The 18,213-nt window shown below is 42.8% G+C and overlaps 1 protein-coding gene across 2 annotated transcripts; it reads left to right on the top strand.

Annotated features, from left to right (window-relative positions):
* The first annotated feature begins 609 nt into the window (after positions 1–609).
* Positions 610–15,131, top strand: LOC101166884 (uncharacterized). 2 transcript variants are annotated; one of them, XM_078941683.1, is made up of 14 exons: positions 610–891; positions 3,330–3,429; positions 3,564–3,667; positions 3,737–4,012; positions 4,121–4,214; positions 4,294–4,361; positions 4,463–4,681; positions 4,870–4,935; positions 5,014–5,136; positions 5,229–5,294; positions 5,417–5,497; positions 5,594–5,659; positions 5,943–9,389; positions 9,977–15,131. In XM_078941683.1, exons 2-14 carry the CDS (start codon positions 3,330–3,332, stop codon positions 13,526–13,528), a joined length of 8,262 nt encoding a protein of 2,753 aa, XP_078797809.1. In that variant the 5' UTR covers positions 610–891; the 3' UTR covers positions 13,529–15,131. The 2 variants fall into 2 exon arrangements, with proteins under 2 accessions (XP_078797809.1, XP_078797810.1); XM_078941684.1 differs by lacking the exon at positions 4,870–4,935.
* The last annotated feature ends 3,082 nt before the right edge of the window (positions 15,132–18,213 follow it).

Raw genomic sequence — 18,213 nt, 5'->3', positions numbered from 1 at the left:
CCAAAAAAAATCTATAATCAATTTTAAATACAAAGGTGTTTTTTTATTTAAATTGAAAATAGTAATCAGGTTTTAAGGGGGGGGGCATTGATACAGACAGTTAAAATGTAAATACATTTTAACTGTTGTGCTACATGCTCATAAGTCATCACCAATAAAAAAACTGCTCTCTGCTAACAAAGCATGATTTAAAAAAACACATCTTGTCCAGTCACAAAGGTGTATTTTATGTCAAATTAGTTTGTATTGCTTAGAAATGTCACAAAAGAGTCATTTATAAAAAATACATTATATATTAAACGTTTTTATTCCACCAGGGAGCCGCCATTTTGTGAAGCTGCTGTAGACAAATTTTGAAAGAAATTAAATAAATGCTGATACAATTTTATATAAAAGCATTGTCACTGTTGTAATTCACAGATTCACTCTTTTTTTCTGTAAACAGTAAGTAATGCTGAGTCGGTGCTTAAAACGTTGTGAATAATAAAGTATTATGATTTTGTAGTTGCAAAAGTCCTACAAATGGTTTTGCCCGTTTTCTATCCAATCACGTAAAAAAATTGGGGTGTGGCTGTCTGTGATTGGTCCAAGCTGGTAGAACCTTCTGGAAAGGTGGAGAATTCGTCCCTTTTCCCACGGGACTTCTGAGTGATCGGACGTGTCTGTCAGAGCTCTGTGAGAAAAGGTTTTCCTTGGTTTCTGCACCCAGAGGATCGGCTGATTTTCGCCAGAGAAGGATCTCTACTGCCTGTTACTTCGACCAAAAGAGGATTTAACTCCATCTTTTTCCCCAGAGTTTTTATTCTCCACCCATCCCCCCGTTTTTTCTTTTCTACTCTGTCTCTGCAGGACTCCATTTTGTTGCCCCGGCCCACTTTTTAGGTCGAGAAGGTAAGCGTTTTATAAATATCTCATACTTATTTGAGAGTAAAATGCTTGTGCTTTATATTTCTGCTGTTGTAAAAAAAGAGTATTGCATTTTAGTAGTCACTTTGTTTGCTGTGTGTCGAAGTTTAGCCGAACTTCAAAGCATTGCCGTTTTAAGCTAGCTAACTAGCGTTAGCAAGCCAGAACGTTGAAAGACCCAAATTTAAAAGTATTTGAGTAAAATGCTTGGTTTATTTTTCTGCTGTTGTGAAGATGAGTGTTGCATTGTGTAATTTTATCGGTGACTTTGCCTCGTGTTGAAGTTAGCTTAACTTCATGAAGCTAGCTAGCGCGTTAGCTAGCTAGTCCAGACCCAAACTTGAAAGTATTTGAGAGTAAAATGCTTGATTTATTTTTCTGCTGTTGTAAATATAAAACATGAGTGTTGCATTTGTGTGATTTTTATCAGTGACCTTGCCTCGTGTTGAAGTTATCTTAACATCAAGTGGATGTTTTTTCTGAAGCAAGCTAGTTTGTGTTAGCTTTGTCAGTATGGAATTACCCAAAGTTAAAGTATTGAGAGCAAAATGCTCGTGTTTCATATTTTTGCTGTTGAGTGTTGCATTTTTGTAATTTATTAGTGGCTTAGCTTCGACTTGGCTTTAGCTTTAACTTCAGAGGACAGTCGGTGTGTTTGATGTTGCCGGAATGGGGGGTGTGTGTGTGTGTGGGGGGGGGGGTGTCGGTCGGTGTTCACTCATCTGTTCATGCGGTTTGCTGCTTTATTGCTGTGGCATTGTCTAATTTTATTGTTATTGCTTGGTGATTTTATATATATTTTACTGTTATTCAATTCAGTGCTGATTGTATTGCTTTCATTCAGTTTAGAACTAAAAATGTCTTAAAATGCATTAAAAGTTGCATTTAAAAAACAATCTAACTGCACATGAAAAAATTCAGCTATGTTCTAAATATTTTGTCAAAGAGGTAAATCATTTATTGAACGTTCTTTTGTTAAGTCATAAGAGTTTATTAAAACATATGACATTTTTAAATTGGGGTATTTATTTTGTGTTTAAAATGTTCCAAGTTCACATGGATTTGTAAGATCATTACAAATAGAACCTGCTAGGATTATTTTATTTTTTTTGTTCATTTTACCTGAAATGTGACACACATTGGGTTACATTTGCATGTAGGTAGATGCTATTATGTATTAGTTACTGTCTTCGCAGTGACTGTTACTGTGGACTCCTGGATGTTGTGATTGATAATGTTATTTGGTAGATTTAATTTGAATGCTGTGATTTTTAGTGTGAATTTACCTATGGATGGTTTGGGCTTGCTGGTGCAGCTGGTTTCTTCTAAATGATCACTCATGGAGCTGCATGTTGTTTTGATGCAAGTTTGTGAGATTGTGTAACTTCAGCCAAATGATGAAGTTGAATTTAGTCAGATCTGTGGATTTATGGCTGAGGATCTCCTGAAACTGTAAAGTTTATCTGCTGGCTTGATGCGAAATTAAAGGCCTGTTTGTGATCTTTGTATCCTCTGGAGGAAAATATTGGTAAAAAGTTAGATTTTCTTTAAGATCTGTTTGTTAAAACAAAAAAGATTTAAAGCACATTATTTCATTCTGTAGAAGTGTTTTGGAAAATATTAATAGAAGTAATGAATAAAGAACTGATGGCTCACCAAAATAGACTTCATATATGTAGCAGAAGAAGCCATTTTGAACTAGTAATGTTACTTTTCAAAGGGTATCTTATTAAAAACAGGTGTGCTTTTCTCCAAAGGGTAAAAAACCTCTGGAAAAAATATGCTTTCTATTATTTCAACTTTTTTTTTTTTAATGAAATGACAGTTCAGATAAAAATCTTAATTGTAATAAATGTAACTTGCAGCTGCAGTCAGAAGTCAGACGGGTTTTTCTGCTGCAAACATTTTGAACATGCTGGTTGCTGCACTAAATCAGTTTTCCTGACATGAAAGAGGCCTGTTAATGCACCTGGCTGATTTTTGTTTTTATTATTTTTTCGTTTTGGTCATTTCCTGCTGCTTGGCCAGATTTATCTTATTTCTGGGCTGACTGTCCATGTGAATTTTAGCATGTCCTGCTTCTGCTGCTGCAGTGGTCAGCAAAAAGTTATATTTTCTTTAAGATCTGTTTTTTAAAACAAAAAAGATATATAGCACACTATTTCATTCTGTATTTTGGAATAGATTAATAGAAATACTGAATAAGATTGACTGCTCAACAACAGTGGCAACTATTTTTGCTTGCTGTAAATCTTTTTCTAAAGTTTATTCTGAAAGAAACATACAATGCTTTTTAAACGTACTGCTATTATTTATATTGTCAAGGAAAATTAGTTTTAATGTATATTGGACAAAATGATCTTATATTATAAAAGTACTGGTTGTGCTAAAAGTGTTTTTGTGTGTTTATGATCTTTGTGTAGATGCCACGGGGCAAGGACCACCGCAGAGCCCGTGCCAGGAACTTCGCGCCCATGGACCTGGGACCGACTGGCCATCCAAGCCCGAGTGCTCCGAGTTCACGTAAGTAACTGAGATTTTATTTCTCTCCATTATTGCATCAGTTTTATTCTGCTCCCTAATCTTTTATGAATTGATGCATGTGTATGTGCTGTTGGCTAAAAAGAGAACACACCCTAACGTGTTGTATTTCCCAGGCTCCGGCACTGGGTTTAGGCACCCCGTGCGAAGATGGCCAGTGTCTTCTGCCACCGGGAAGAGCCACAAGTGCCTTGTGCCGCCAGAGTCTCCCGGGGAGAAGGTAAAGTACCTGTGACTGACTGTTACCCAGTGTAAGTTATGGCTATGACAACAACTGCATGTGTTCCAGTTCGTCCTGGTGGTAGGAGACTCCCACCTTCGCGCCCTGGTGGACGGGATCGTCCGGATGCCTGGGGGTGGGGGCATGACCTTCGGGTTCATGTCCACCCCTGGCGCCAGTGCAGCCGAGCTGTACAAAGAGGTAAGGCACGCAAACATTCCACGTACCCCCGATCTTGTGTGTCTTCTCGCCCCCAGCAACAACCTGACGGCCAGCCGGACGCTCCCCGAGGCAGCTGTGGACTTCAGGCGGCTCCTGGCTCTGCTCCAGTCCAAGTGGTCCAAGGTAAGTGTGTTTTCATCGTTGCACGTTGAAGAGAAGCAGAGGGGGATGCAGCAGCAGAAAGTGTAATTACTGAAGCTGGTTTGTGTGTTTGTGGGATTGTTTTACCAGCTCTTCGTCCTGGACTTCCCGCCTCGCCTGACTGTGGCCCCGGACCTGCAGACGTTCCTCCGCCAGGACTTCAACCGAGTGGCGGCGCAGATGGGTATAACATCATGTCCTTGTTGGTTGTCATGTAGATGATTGTCTGGGGGAACAGTTCACTAACTTTCATTCCTGTGCAGGCATTAAGTACCTGTCTGTTGCTGAGCACTTCAGCTTGGACCACTTGGCGCTGTGGGCCCGCGATGGGGTAGGTTGGTTCTGGTTGTTTTTGATGCAGACAGCTTTTCTCAGTACAATAAGTCTCAAATCAAATCTCGTGGGGTTTTCTTGTTTTTTTGTGTCTCTCAGGTCCACCTGAGTGACGATGGAGGGATGGTCCTTCTGGCTTCCCTGCTGTGGAACTACTCTGCTCTGCAGCTGGTGGAGCCAGAGGTCCAGGCGCCTCCTCCTGCGTCGCCCCGGCCTGCCGTGCGGCGAGTCGCTCCTAAGGTGGTTGTGAGGGAGCACCCTGTGTCCCCTCCTCCAACCAACCCTTTTGAGTGGGCTTGCAAGGTAGGGAAGGCAAAGGTAAGCGTCAGCTCATTTCATACAAATGAAATGATTTTCCTGTTTTTAAACTTGCACATGTGTTAAAGGTGAATCCAGCTTCCTGAAAGCCAGACCAGAAGTGGCGTGTGCAGAGCAGGTCTGTGGTCCATGGAAGAGGCTAGTTCAAGTGTCTAAATAGTTTTCTCTTTCTTTCTCATTCTCTACAGAAAGCCAGTCCTTCGGGTGCAGACCGCTCTCCTCTGGCATCCTGGCACGGGCGGGGATTGGAGCAGGTGAGTTGCAGGAAAAATAAAACTGCAGTGTGTGTGTTGTGTCCACATGATAACATTTCTGTGTTTTCTATTCCACAGGCTGCTCCTCTCCCGGTGTCGCCCGTGCGCTTCAGCCCTGCTATTCTGGATCTGATGGACAAATTTTACCCGTCAGATCTGGACTGTGCTGGAGCTGCTGCGCCTGTTCCCGCTGGGAACAAGGTAACTGTTTTGTCTTGATGCTCAGAGTTCAGAATAGCTTTATAACTGCTCTTAAATACCTTTTTTTTCTGGTGTTTGTCATTATTCCTCAGACGTCTCGTGCTAGACGTCGCCGGAGGGCTGTGGCTGCATCCCAGAGGGCTGCCCCCAGGCCCCAGGTAAGAAGAGGACACATTTCAGTGTTGTGTTGTAGAGGTCAAAATAGATTTTTAAAGTGAAATGTTCTTTCTTAAACACATTTAATGGTGTGTATTTTTGTGTTCTTCTGTTTTTCACTAAGGCGGAGGTCCCCGAGCACGTGGAGGTGAAACCCCGGCCTTCACCTGCCAGGCGTGCCAGGAAGGAGAGGGTGCCAGCCCAGGTATAATGACTTTGTAGTTTCATTTAGTCAGAATGCTGCAGCACCTAAGTTTATGGCAAAAGTGCGACATTAAATACATTTCATGTTTGTATGCAGGACCGTGTGGGGGTGACACCGAGGTCTCCTACCAAGGACGTGACGGTGGAGCGGCCTGTGGACCAGGTGAGAGAAGAAAAGAAAAAACCTCAATATTGATGATGTTTTTATTTATGTTCATTTTAAGATGTACATGTTTGTTTGTGTTCCTACTTAAGCTTTTGTTGTGTGCTCCTTTAGTAACAGACATGATTCTTGGGCAAGTATGATCAAAATGCTTCCTCAGACTTAATGTCTTCACCAGTGCATATTTTTATTTGATTTTAGGTGTTAAGGATTGATTTATTAAGAATATAAAAATCATGTTTTTTCCTTGACAGTAATGTCTTTTTCTCCTCTTTTCCTAAAGGACCAGCAGCAGGGTGGACAGCCTGCTGCAGGAGGTAAGAAGAGCAGCAAAGGTAAGAGCTGTTCTCCTTCTTGCATCTGCTGTGCGGTTCAACCATGTTCAGATCCCATCATCTTGTTTGGTCCTTCTGAAGGTAATAGTGAGGTGGTTGCTGCTCCTGCCAGTTGTAGTGTTGAGGCTGTGTCAGACAATAGTTCAGTTGACATGGAGGTTGGTGTGACGTTTGGCTCCTCGGATGATGAGCTGGTAACCTCTGAGGTCCAGGAGCCTGGTCCTGTTCCTGCTGCTGGTACGTTAAAGTTCCCCAGCATCAGAGGATCGTTTCACCAGGGCAGTGAGCTGTTTGGCAGGAACAGTGGGCGGCAGTGCATGGCCATCTCTTTGGTGGCTGCTGCCAAGCACACTGTTAAAAGTGTGTTTCAGTGGGACGGCTGCGAGTTGGATTCTGTGCTGCTTGCTGGAGATCAGGTTTACTCGGACCTGCAGAGACAGAACAAAATCACTGACTCTGCAGGTTTTCTGAGAGCGACTGATCTTCCAAGTCAAGTAGTGGTAGATGGGGTTGAACTGTCCTGCTTTTTTGGGGAAGTTGTTAGTGGGGATGCTAAAATCAATTCGGGTGAGTTTGTTGATGTGGGTGTGTTGGTTCCCCTGAAGGAGGGGTTGGTTCGGATGACGGCACAGTACAACACGTGTCTGCTGACACTGTCTGAGAACACGTGTGCCGTCATTGCTGAGAATGGACGCTGGGCTATTGTAGACTCCCATTCTCGCAGTCCTGAAGGGATGAGGGTCCCTGATGGATCCAGTGTAGTTTTGTTTTTTGACTCTGTGGGTGAAGTTCACGACTACCTGCAGAGGTCAGTCGAGGGCATTGTCCTCACAGAGTTTGAAATAGTTGGTGTTGTTTTTTCTGCTTCCAATACATTTGGCCCTTTCTTAGGAAGTCCTGCAGAAAGTAACTCCCTAAACCTCTGCAAAGAGAGCCTCTTCCATGACACTTCATTAGATGTCACTGTAGAATCTAAAAAGACAGCAACAAAACGTAAAATGGATTCTAAAATTGATAATGCAGGCCTTTCAAGTGAAAACCTAAAGAAAGTGAAATTAGATGATGTTGCTGTGGAGGATCAGGATGTAATTTTTAGTGAGCCTGAGCAGGAAATTTTCTATTTTAACCCTTTAAATCGTGATGTCTGCCAGGCTCTGTGCTCAATGTTAAATATTGAGTTCCAAAATTTTTATGCCCCACCTGCTCCTCCCATTAGTTTGTTAGGGCCCCCCTGTACCAACGAAAAAATCATTGGAGATGGAAATTGTTACTTTAGGGCCATCTCTCAGGCTGTAACTGGATCCCAAAGCAGCCACAGAAAAATTCGGTTAGCCGTCGTTAAACAAATGGAAACGAACCCCGATCTGTATAGCTGGGTAATTGGGCGTGAGTACTCCTCTGTGGCTGAGTACATAACCAAATCTAGAATGCGTTTTGTCAGTGTTTGGGCCACAGACGTCGAAATTCAAGCAACGGCTGATTTATTAGGAGTAAATGTTTTTGTATTGTTTGATGGCAGGTGGCTTCGGCACCAGAGCAGCGGTCAGCAATTATCTGAAAATGCAATTTATATAGAAAATTGTGGTGGTACACATTTTGAGACTGTTGTCTGTGTAAAATATCCACAACAGGACCGCTGTGCTGGTTGTTGTCCTTCTGCCAACAAACAACCAAAAACATATTGCATGCGTTCTCATGAAAAAAGTGAAATTAAGTCGACAAACTTAAAAAGTAATTTAATGATTGACAAGAGAACTTGCGGAAAATTTACTTCCAAATACTTGCTTTGCCAAAGAAGACAACAAATGGCAAAAAAGTGTAAAGGTAAAATTTATAGAGAAAGTAGGAATGAAAGCTTAAAGCACATCATACACAAGAAATATGTGGATAATGCAACTTACAGACAAAAGGTCAAGGTAATAAATAGGAGACGCCTGAAACTTAGATACATAGAAAATGAGGATTATAGAAATATGTTAAAGTCAAAAGCAATAAAAAAATATACAGATCTAATGGAGAAAGTTAAAACAAAGAGAAAAATTAAATATGCAGAAGATGAAACACACAGGACCATGGTGAAAGCTCTGAGCATACAAAAATATAGGCGAGATGAAACGCACAGGGCCAAAGTGAAAGCTCAGAGCATTGGCAAATATAAAAATGATCAAACACAAAAACTTAAATTAATGACCACAAACAAAAAGCGATATAGAGAAAACCCTGCGTTCAGGAAAAGTGTCGCAAGTAAAGTTCAACGGAAGAGGCAATTGAATAAACAGAAAGCGGAGAGTTTTCAGGAAGTCATGCAGGATTTCCTAAAAAAGGTGGAAAAAGGTCCAGAGTTTGTTTGCTGTGTGTGCAACAGACTTCTGTTTCATCACCAGGTTTTGCTGTGTGTCAGGGAGACGTACAGCAAATCTGCGAAGATGGCAGAGATTGCAGATGCGTGCATTAGTGAGGACTATCTGCACCGCTGCAACATGGACTGTGAGAGCCCATGTTTGTTTTTAGGGACGGCGAGGAGCGCTCTGTGGATTTGCCACTGCTGCGACTCCAAGTTAAAAAGAGGTCTGACCCCGCCTGAGTGGGTCGGTAACAATTTGGAGGTTTGTCCTGTCCCACTTGAGTTGGCTTGTTTAAATAGTTTAGAGCAGCATCTGATTGCACTGCATATACCTTTCATGAAGATGCTTGCTCTGCCTAAAGGTGGGCAGAATGGTGTTCACGGCCCAATCACGTGTGTTCCTGCAAACTTGGTGCAAACGACCAATGTGCTGCCTCGGTCTGACATGGAAGGGTCTCTGCTGCGCGTCAAATTAAAGCGTAAACTGACTTACAAAGGTCATTATGAGTATCAGTTTGTGGATACCATGCACATTAGGCGAGCCTTGCAATATTTGAAACGCAACAATAAGTATTACAAAGACATAGAGTTTAATGAAGCTTGGCTCAATGACTTTTGTAAAGAAGAATTGGAAGAAGAAAATCGAAACGAACCAGAAAATCAGGCAGACAAAAAAGATGAAAAAGAGGATGAGGCCGATGATGGAGAAGATGAGCTTCTCCATGACAGACAGAATCACTGCATGTTCCAAGATTCTGCTCTGTTCCCAGTGGACATCGGCCAAGAAGTCCTGGATCAGTATTTTGAGGATATTTTGAATTTGGCCCCGGCGGAAGGAAATAATCCGGTCCGATTATTGACAAATCGAGAAAATGAAGCTAAATGTTTTCCTGTCATTTTTCCCGATGGTAAAAACGTTTACCACGTAAACAGAAGGTTCAAATTAACTCTCTCGCGTTACTTCAACAACAGGATCCTCCATGCTGACGGTAGGTTTGCACAGAACGTCGAGTACATCTTCTTTGCACAATACATGTCGGAGGTGGAGAAGGTTGTTTCTAGTGTATCTGTGGCTCTCAGAAAAGAAAAATCAGGAAGTGCATCTGAAGGTGTAAGTGCCGATGCACCTACTGAGAAAACCCTGAAGAAGCTGCTGGAAGCAGATCAGGGCTTTTGTTTTCTCCGGCCTATTCGAGGCACTCCGGCATTCTGGCAGGCAACACAGAAGGACCTGTTGGCCTGTGTTCGTCAGCTGGGTATTCCAACGTGGTTCTGTTCGTTCTCTGCAGCCGACATGCGTTGGAAAAATCTCCTCGACACTGTGTTAAGACAGGAGGGGAGAACCCAGACAGCTGACCAGTTGGATTGGGCTGAAAGATGTGAATTGTTGCGCAGGAACAGTGTCACCGCGGCACGCATGTTTGACTTCCGCTGGCACTGTTTCCTGAGGGTGGTCCTGATGTCTCCGGCTAATCCTATAGGGAAAATTGTGGATTTCTTTTATAGGATTGAGTTTCAGCAGCGTGGGTCCCCTCACGTGCATGTTTTGTTTTGGATTGAGGGGGCTCCACGGATAGGGAAAGAGTCGGAAGAGGAGGTCGCAGCGTTTATTGATATGTCACCTGCGAGATTCCTCAGGATGATGAAGTGTTGAGGGAAATTGTTTTGGCTGTCCAGCAGCACTCAAGGACCCACACCAAGTCATGTAAGAAGGGGGGGACCAAATGTCGCTTCAACTTTCCAAAAACAGCATCCGGCCGCACATTTGTTATCGAAGATGAAAAGATTGTGAAATGCCCCAAATGTACCGACCCGAATGTCAAAGTCGGCGAAGTATCCAAATTAGAATGCATCTGCTGGAAGATTGACATGAAGAAGCAGATTGCTGCGGAGGCATTTGACTTTTTGACCGAAATTAACCGCGTTGTTAATGACGACAAATCAGAATTCGAAACCCTGGAGCAGATCTTTGAGTATTTCCAAATTGACCAGGAAATATACGAGAAACTGTTCAGGGCCTGCCATCGGAGAAGCCAGGTCGTCCTAAAGAGAAACAAAAATGAAATCTGGATCAACCCCTACAACAAGTCCCTGTTAAAATGTTGGAATGCAAACATGGACATTCAGTACATCGTTGATGCGTTCGCTTGCGTCGTGTACATCATCTCGTACATTTCAAAAGAAGAGCGCGAAATTGGCCTGTTGTTGCGAAACACCCAAAAAGAAGCGGAAAAAGGAAACATCAGTGCAAAAGAGACACTGAAGAAATTGGGCACCGTGTATTTACATAATCGGCATGTGTCGGCTCAAGAAGCAGTGTATAGATTGGCTAATATGCACCTAAAAGAATGCTCCAGAAAAGTTGTGTTCATTCCAACCGGGGACAACATCATTAGGATGAGCAAACCGCTTGCTGTTCTGCAGCAGCAAGATGAGTCCGGGTCCCAGTGGATGCTAAACATCGTGGACCGGTACAAAAATAGGCCACACGATCAGGAATTTGACGACCTGTGCATTGCTACTTTCGCGTCCGAATATCGGCTATTGTCAAAAAACGAAAGCTCCAAAAATGCGATAGAGCTCCAAAATAATTGCGGTCTGGTCGTAAAACGCACACGCACCAAACCTGCAGTCGTCCGTTATGCGCGCTTCTCCGAGCACAAAAATCCGGAGCGGTTTCATTTGAGTATTCTCCAATTATTCCTCCCGTATCGCACGGACGACGACCTGAAACCGCAGGATTTCAAATTCTATCAGGATTATTATAAGAATGGTACAGTGCGTCTTCGTAGCGGTGAACACACTGTTGAAAGTGTTGTCGATCGGAACCGGGAGAAGTTCGAGCGTGAGGCTGATGCGTTGGAGCTGGCCCAGGCTGAGCTGACGGATGCAGAGTTTTTGGAGGCTGCATGGGACATTTTGGTCCCCGGGGCCCAGTTGGAGCAGCGGGAGAGTGAGATGGAGCAGCGAGAGCAGCTGGTAGAGAGAGGGACAGAGGGTGAACATCAGGAGGACATTCCAGATCTGGATGTTCTCCGTGGAGAAGCTGCTCGACTGGAGAAGAGTCCCGGTCTCAGTAGGGAGGAGGGGCTGTTGCTCATCAGCTCTCTGAATGAGCTGCAGCTCTCCACCTTCCTACTTGTCAGAGAGTGGTGTTTACAGAAGGTCTCAGGTCAGAACCCAGATCCTCTGCACATGTTTGTTACAGGCGGTGCAGGGACTGGAAAGAGCCACCTGATCAGAGCGATCCATTACGAGGCTACGAGGTTGCTGTCACCTCTGTGTCTCCAGCCGGACGCCATGTCGGTTCTGCTGACCGCCCCCACAGGGATTGCTGCCTACAGTCTGAAGGCAGCAACCATTCACACTACATTTGGAATCGGTACAGAATTCCGTCTGCCGTACTCTCCTTTGGGCGAGGAGAAACTTAATTCTATGCGCGTTAAGTACCACGATTTGCAGATTTTGATCATTGATGAGATTTCCATGGTGGACCACAAACTATTGACCTACATCCACGGCAGACTGCGACAAATTAAACAAACAGGTGACTTTTCCCCATTTGGAAAAGTGTCAATTATTGCTGTTGGAGATTTCTATCAGTTGCCTCCCGTTAGAGGGAAACCACTTTATGCAGAAAAATCGGAGCTAAATTTGTGGTCCATGTGCTTCAAAGTGGTTGAACTGACAGAGATCGTCCGACAGAAAGACCAAGCATTTGCACAGATGTTAAACAGGCTTAGGACGCGGACAAAAGACACCAAATTGTTGCCCAGTGACGTGCAAATGCTGAAGCAGTGTGAAACGGGCGAGGACAGCACGGCTCTGCACATTTTCCCCACCAATGCCCAAGTGTTTCAACACAACTTGGAGCAGCTCAAAATTACTTGTGAAGATTTCTGTGAAATTGTTGCAGAAGACTTCATCCCGAGTAAAGAGACGGGTAAACTGCAACTGATGAGTGGGCATCACAAAAAAGTGAAGAACAGCTGTTTGGAAGAGAGGCTGTTATTGGGAGTCGACGCTCGAGTGATGCTATGCAAAAATTTAGACATCACAGATGGTTTGGTAAATGGGGCATGCGGCATAGTCACCCACATTGAATCCTACACAGAGGGGGGGTTTCCAAAATATGTTTATGTGAAATTTGATGACGAGGAAATTGGGAAAATAGCTCGGAGAAGGTGTGCCAAAGCCGACTTGCCTGGTTCCACTGCTATAGGGCCCGAGGAAGAGCGGGTGAGCCAAAAGGGGGGGATGAGGAGACAGTTCCCACTCAAGCTGGCATGGGCTTGTACCGTCCACAAGGTACAAGGCCTGACTGTGGACAAGGCTGTGGTCTCCTTTAATAAGATCTTTGCTGCTGGACAGGTGTATGTTGCTGTGAGTCGGGTCAGGACCATTGAGGGGTTAATCATTCGGGATTTTAAGGAAAAGGCCATTTACTGCAATAAACATGCGAAGGCTGCTCTGCAGAAGATGCCCCCCCTCCTTAGTGATGAAAGAAGATGTGACCCGTCTTCTTTCAGAGTTTTTCTGCTGAATGTTCAGGGATTGTGCAGGCATGTCTCCTATCTGGCCCACTGTACACAGCAGCTGCAGCCTAACTGCATTGCTGTGACAGAGACATGGCTGACCCCTAGCTCTGCCTTAGAAGCTGTCCAAATGGACGGCTTCAGTTTCCACAGCCGTCCGAGAGGGCTTTCCTACAGTGGAACCAACCCAGCATTAGTTGGCCTGAAGAGCCAGCAACATGGGGGGGTTGGGATCTACTGTACGGACGGAGGAGACTACCAAATTCTGGATAAGCCAGACCTTAATTTGGAATGTGTCGTTTACAGGAGTCTGGCTCTAAATTTAGCGTTAGCTGTAGTGTATCGGCCCCCCTCCTATCCTGTAGTGCTGTTTAGATCTCACCTACAGGATTTAGTACTTTGGTTAGAAACTCAAAGTGAATCAGTGGTAGTGATGGGAGATTTTAATGAAGACATCCTGAAGTCCTCTTCCATTTTTAATCTGATGACGGACAGAGGCTTCAGGCAGCATGTCACTTCTCCCACAACAGAGAGGGGGGAAACCATCATAGATCATGTCTATGTCAAAACTTCCAAATTTACTGTCAAGGCCGTGGTCAGTCAAATTTACTTCAGTGACCACGAGGGGATCCTCTGTTCATTTAGTGCATCCTAGAGGGGGGGAGTTTTCTGCTGGAGACAGCCTGGTGTTTATTGTAGGGTGGGGTTTTTGTCGTTCGATTTGGTGGAAAATTTGGAGGGAAGGGGGTCTAAACCTATTGTAGTAAATTTTCTGGTAAACAGTTTTTATAGCTTTCTTTGATATTAAATGGCATTTGTTTTTTAAAAGGTAAGTTCTTGATTTTTTTTTTTTTTTGTTCTCTTTTAATGCATATGTTCATGTTCATTTTTGAAATGTTCGGTTTCTTTTACTGTATTTCAACAAGCATGTGACACAAAAACATGTAATTTCTGATAGCTTTTTAAAGCAATTAGATTAACATTCACTACTAGTGTGTTTGATCAATTGAAGTCTCATGCTGGTTGGAATACAGGTTTTGCTTCCATGTTCAGTCAAAAAAGCAAAAGGCACTGGTAGTTGGTACTCTGGCTTCAGCCAGACGGGGTTCAACTCCCTGCAGTGTCCTTGAAAATTCTTTGACTTTGACATGAAACATCAGAGTAAGTAATCTTCCAAAAAATAATATTCTAAATTTTTACAGATTATTATGTTGATTAAGAATTTTTCAGATTTGATGAATATAGCAATACTAAATGTATATTAACTTTTCATCAGGTTTGCGGATGACACAACAGTGGTTGTTGAGACCCAGCACTGCATCTTAGAGACCACCTACAGAAGGGAGGTGAGCAGGCTGGCTCTGTGGTGCAAAGACGGCAATCTCCACCTGAATGTGGAGAAGACAAAGGAGATGGTTATGGACTTCAGGAGCAAATTAAAGCACGCTATACTGATCATCAATGGTGCTGATGTGGAAAGGGTGAGAGTCACAAAGTTCCTCTGGGTGCATATCTGCAAGAATGTGACTTGTAACCTCAACACTGAATCACAAAAAAGCCCAACAATGCTTGTACTTCCACAGCAAACTGAATAGGGCCAGAGCTCCTCCCCCCAACCCTCAGACCTTCTACAGGGGGGCCATTGAGAGTATCCTGAGCAGCTGCATCACCGTGTGGTACGCGTCATGACGGAAGACTGCAGCACAGTGTAAAACAGCTAAGAAGATCATCTGAGTCCCTCTCACTGGCCTCTGGGACATTTATCACTCCTGCCTCACCCGCAAAGCCATAAGGATTGCAGGGTACCCCTCACACCCATCACAGAAACACTTGAGACTGCTGCCATCAGGGAGGAGATGCCAAGTCTCCAGGCCGAACCAGCAGACTTATTTATTCATTCATTCATCTTCTTCAGTTTGTTCCCTTTCGGGGTCACGGGGCTGCCAAAACCTATGCCGGCCACTTATGGGCAAAGGCAGGGGATGCCATGGACAGGTCGCCAGTCTGTCGCAGGGTAGAATATCCAAAATCACACATCCATTCACTCTCACACCTATAGACAATTTTTAGATTAGCCAATTAACCTATGAAGTATGTTTTTGGAAGCCAGAGATCCCGGAGAGAACCCATGTATACACAGGGAGAACATACAAACTCCACACAGAAAGGTCCCCCATTGATGTTCTGTTTCAGATCCCCCAGCCAGGACTTGAACTAAGGGCCTTTTTGCTGTGAGGCAAGAGCGCTGACCACTGCACCACCGTGCAGCCACCAGCAGACTCACAGACAGTTTATACACTGAAATAGTTTCACACCTGCTTCAGAACATCATCTCCACCAAAGACTACGATCACAGACTCATGTACTCACTGTTCTTAGCACTGTTGTCAATTTAAACTTTACTGTATTTTATTATATTATGAGCTGATTGCACTGTGGGGCGAGAGGGAGGTAATTTCATCTGTACTGTATGTCATGTGTATGCAGCATATTTGACAATAAAGCTGACTTTGACTAAATGTGTTGTTTTTTATTCAATTGGTTGCATTGATTTGTATGAAATTGGTGTCACCCTGACACTTTTTTGTCCCTTAAGTTTCAGAAATGAGAAGTTAGCTGCTGCGGCTTTCTTGGAATTCTCTTCTCATGTGAAACGAGATTATGCAGCAGTTGAAAAATGCTTTAACTTCATATTCCAGAAAGGTTTAACCTGTCATCTGCTAATCCCTGAGCTACCGAGGTCATGCACATTCATGTTTAAGTCATAAAGGCTCTCTCAATTGAACACTGAATTCATGATCCACCATGGAAAGTGAAAGAAGGGGGAAACGTGTGGCATATTTCACAGAGGCGACATTGGAGGTCTTAGTGAATGCATATAAAGAATTCAAAACTGTCTTTTTTAATAAAAGCAACATAGCTGAATCACTAAGGGAAAGAGGCTCAGCTTGGCCAAAAAATAGTAGAGTAGAGTAAATGCATGAGTTCCTAACAATCATTCACATTATAATTCTGTAATAACAATAAAGAGGCAATTCAGGGCATTTAAAATGTCTAGTCAGTTGCCATTTTATTGTGTAGCTGAACAAGTGTGACTATCTCCTGGCACCAATTACCCATGCTATAAATTGACTCAAAATATATTGTGTTGTAGTTGAGATGAAATGCTTTTGGAACCTGAAGAATGCAGTCAAGTGAAGATGAAACAAAAAAAAATGATATAAGGAGGTAACAGTGAAATCAGGTAATCACTGGAGTCAAAAAGGGCTTTTAACCCTTGCGCTATCCTAGGCACTTTAACATTGGGAGTTGGATCATCTAGACCCAGACTAGACGGGACGGTGCACTCAACCTTTTTTGTTCAATGATTTGTGATCTTCACTGGTGTCCATGGATTACATGAAATCTTTCCACCTTTATCCACCTTTGTCATGGTAGGGAGAACACGTCAATGGAAGGGGGGGGGGGGTCATCTAAGATAGCACGAGGGTTAAGTAATTTTTAAGTCAGTGTGCCTGTCTGTAGCTACAAGATGAAGGCTGAGGCTAGTCTGACTGGTGGGTCCACCATCATCTCTACTCATTCCTACAGGTACATAATTGCAGCGTATCGCTCATGACCAAATGTACATAATGGTTTATAGGTGTATTATTGTATAACTGTATTTTTACACAATGTGTCTAAAAGTGATTACAATTAGTATTGTAAAGTGACAATTTAGTTAAGATGCTACCAATGACCCGGCATCATCAAGTAACTCAGAAAAACACATTAAGATTCTAATTATGCTAGTGATGCTTAAGGTGTTAGCTTGGCAATCAGCATCATGGACTGACTCAAAAAAAACACACAAAAATTAATATGCTAATTATGCTAACTATGCTAGTTATACTAATTAGGCTAAAAGTGCTAGCATTATGGTCAGCGTCAACTCTCACAAAAATACATTGCTCAAAATCTTAATTATGCTAACTATGCTAATGTGGCTAAAAGTGTTATGATCGGCAGAATCAACTAAGAAAAAATATATTACTTAAAATACTAATTATGCTAGCTGTGTTAATATAACTAAAAAAGCTAGCATAGCGATGAACATCATCAACTCTCAAGAAAACACATTGCTCAAAGTGCTAATTATGCTAACTATGCTAGTTATGCTAATGTGGCTAGAAGTGCTAGCATTGCGATCAGCATCAACTCTCAGAAAAACACTTTACTTAAAATGCTAATTATGCTAACTATTCTAGCAATGCTAATGTGGCTAAAAAGGGTAAGCATAGTGATCAGCATAATCAACTGACTCCGAAAAATCAATTGCTTAAAATGGTTAATATATTAACTGTTAGCTATGCTAATATGGTTAAAAGTGCTAGCATAGGGATGAGCATCATCAACTGACTCAGAAAAACACATGACCTAAAAAGCTAATTATGCTAACTATGCTAGCTATGCTAATGTGGCTAAAAGTGCTAGCATAGCGATCAGCATCATCAATTGACTCAGAAAAGCACATTACCTAAAATGCTAATTATGCTAACTATGCTAGCTATGCTAACGTCGCTAAAATTGCTAGCATAGCGATCAGCATCATCAACTGACTCAGAAAAACACATTACCTGATATGCTAATTATGCTAACTATGCTAGTTATGCTAACATAGCTAAAAGTGCTAGCATAGCGATTAGCATCATCAACTGACTCAGAAAAACACATTCCTCCATTGGCGAGAGCTATATGTCAAAGGTTGATTAAAAAAAAAACACTTTTTCCAAAATGGCGGCTTTTCTGTTGATTTTATCTCCATAGCAACCATTTTATGTTTTGGTCCCCTCGGGAGGACGAACAGATTGACGTCAGTTTCGGACAAATCGGTAAAAGTAAACTTTTTGTTGTCCTTAGCAACAGGGGTTTTATGCTAACCACGCCCACATTCCTTATATGTCCATATCCAGTGTTTTTCAATGTATTCTGTTTCAGGCATTAATGCATGCATTCAATTTTCACTGTATTGTATTGAAATGCATGGGAGTTATAACACTGCGCCACTTTGCTAGCTTGCCACGCGCACGCCGTTCAAAATCTACAACTTCTAATTCCAACATTTTTTCCACAGTAGCTTGCCATTGATGCCCAAAAAATTTTGAGACGATTGATGAAAATTCCAACGACAAGTTTACGTTTGAATCCGGTGGTAAAGGTGTTTTTTATAGAAAATTCAAGATGGCCGCCTTTTCCCGAGGTCAAAGGTCGACGAAACTCCAGAGGTGAATGTTAACTTACGCTAGGGACATGAGAGTCAAATTTCGTGAAAATCGCTCGAAAAAAAGTTCATTTTTCCAT

This window comes from Oryzias latipes, chromosome 23 (assembly GCF_053564925.1).
Source record: "Oryzias latipes strain Hd-rR chromosome 23, Olatipes_Hd-rR_3.1".
Lineage (NCBI taxonomy): Eukaryota > Metazoa > Chordata > Actinopteri > Beloniformes > Adrianichthyidae > Oryzias > Oryzias latipes.
Note: the sequence above shows the minus strand (reverse complement) of the source record. Positions and strands in the feature narration are given on the sequence as shown.

Coding starts and splice junctions, on each gene's coding strand:
- LOC101166884 (XM_078941683.1), top strand. CDS start 3,330: ATGCCACGGGGCAAGGACCACCGCAGAGCCCGTGCCAGGAACTTCGCG. Junction 3,430..3,563: donor CCCGAGTGCTCCGAGTTCAC/GTAAGTAACTGA, acceptor TGTATTTCCCAG/GCTCCGGCACTGGGTTTAGG. Junction 4,215..4,293: donor CCGAGTGGCGGCGCAGATGG/GTATAACATCAT, acceptor ATTCCTGTGCAG/GCATTAAGTACCTGTCTGTT.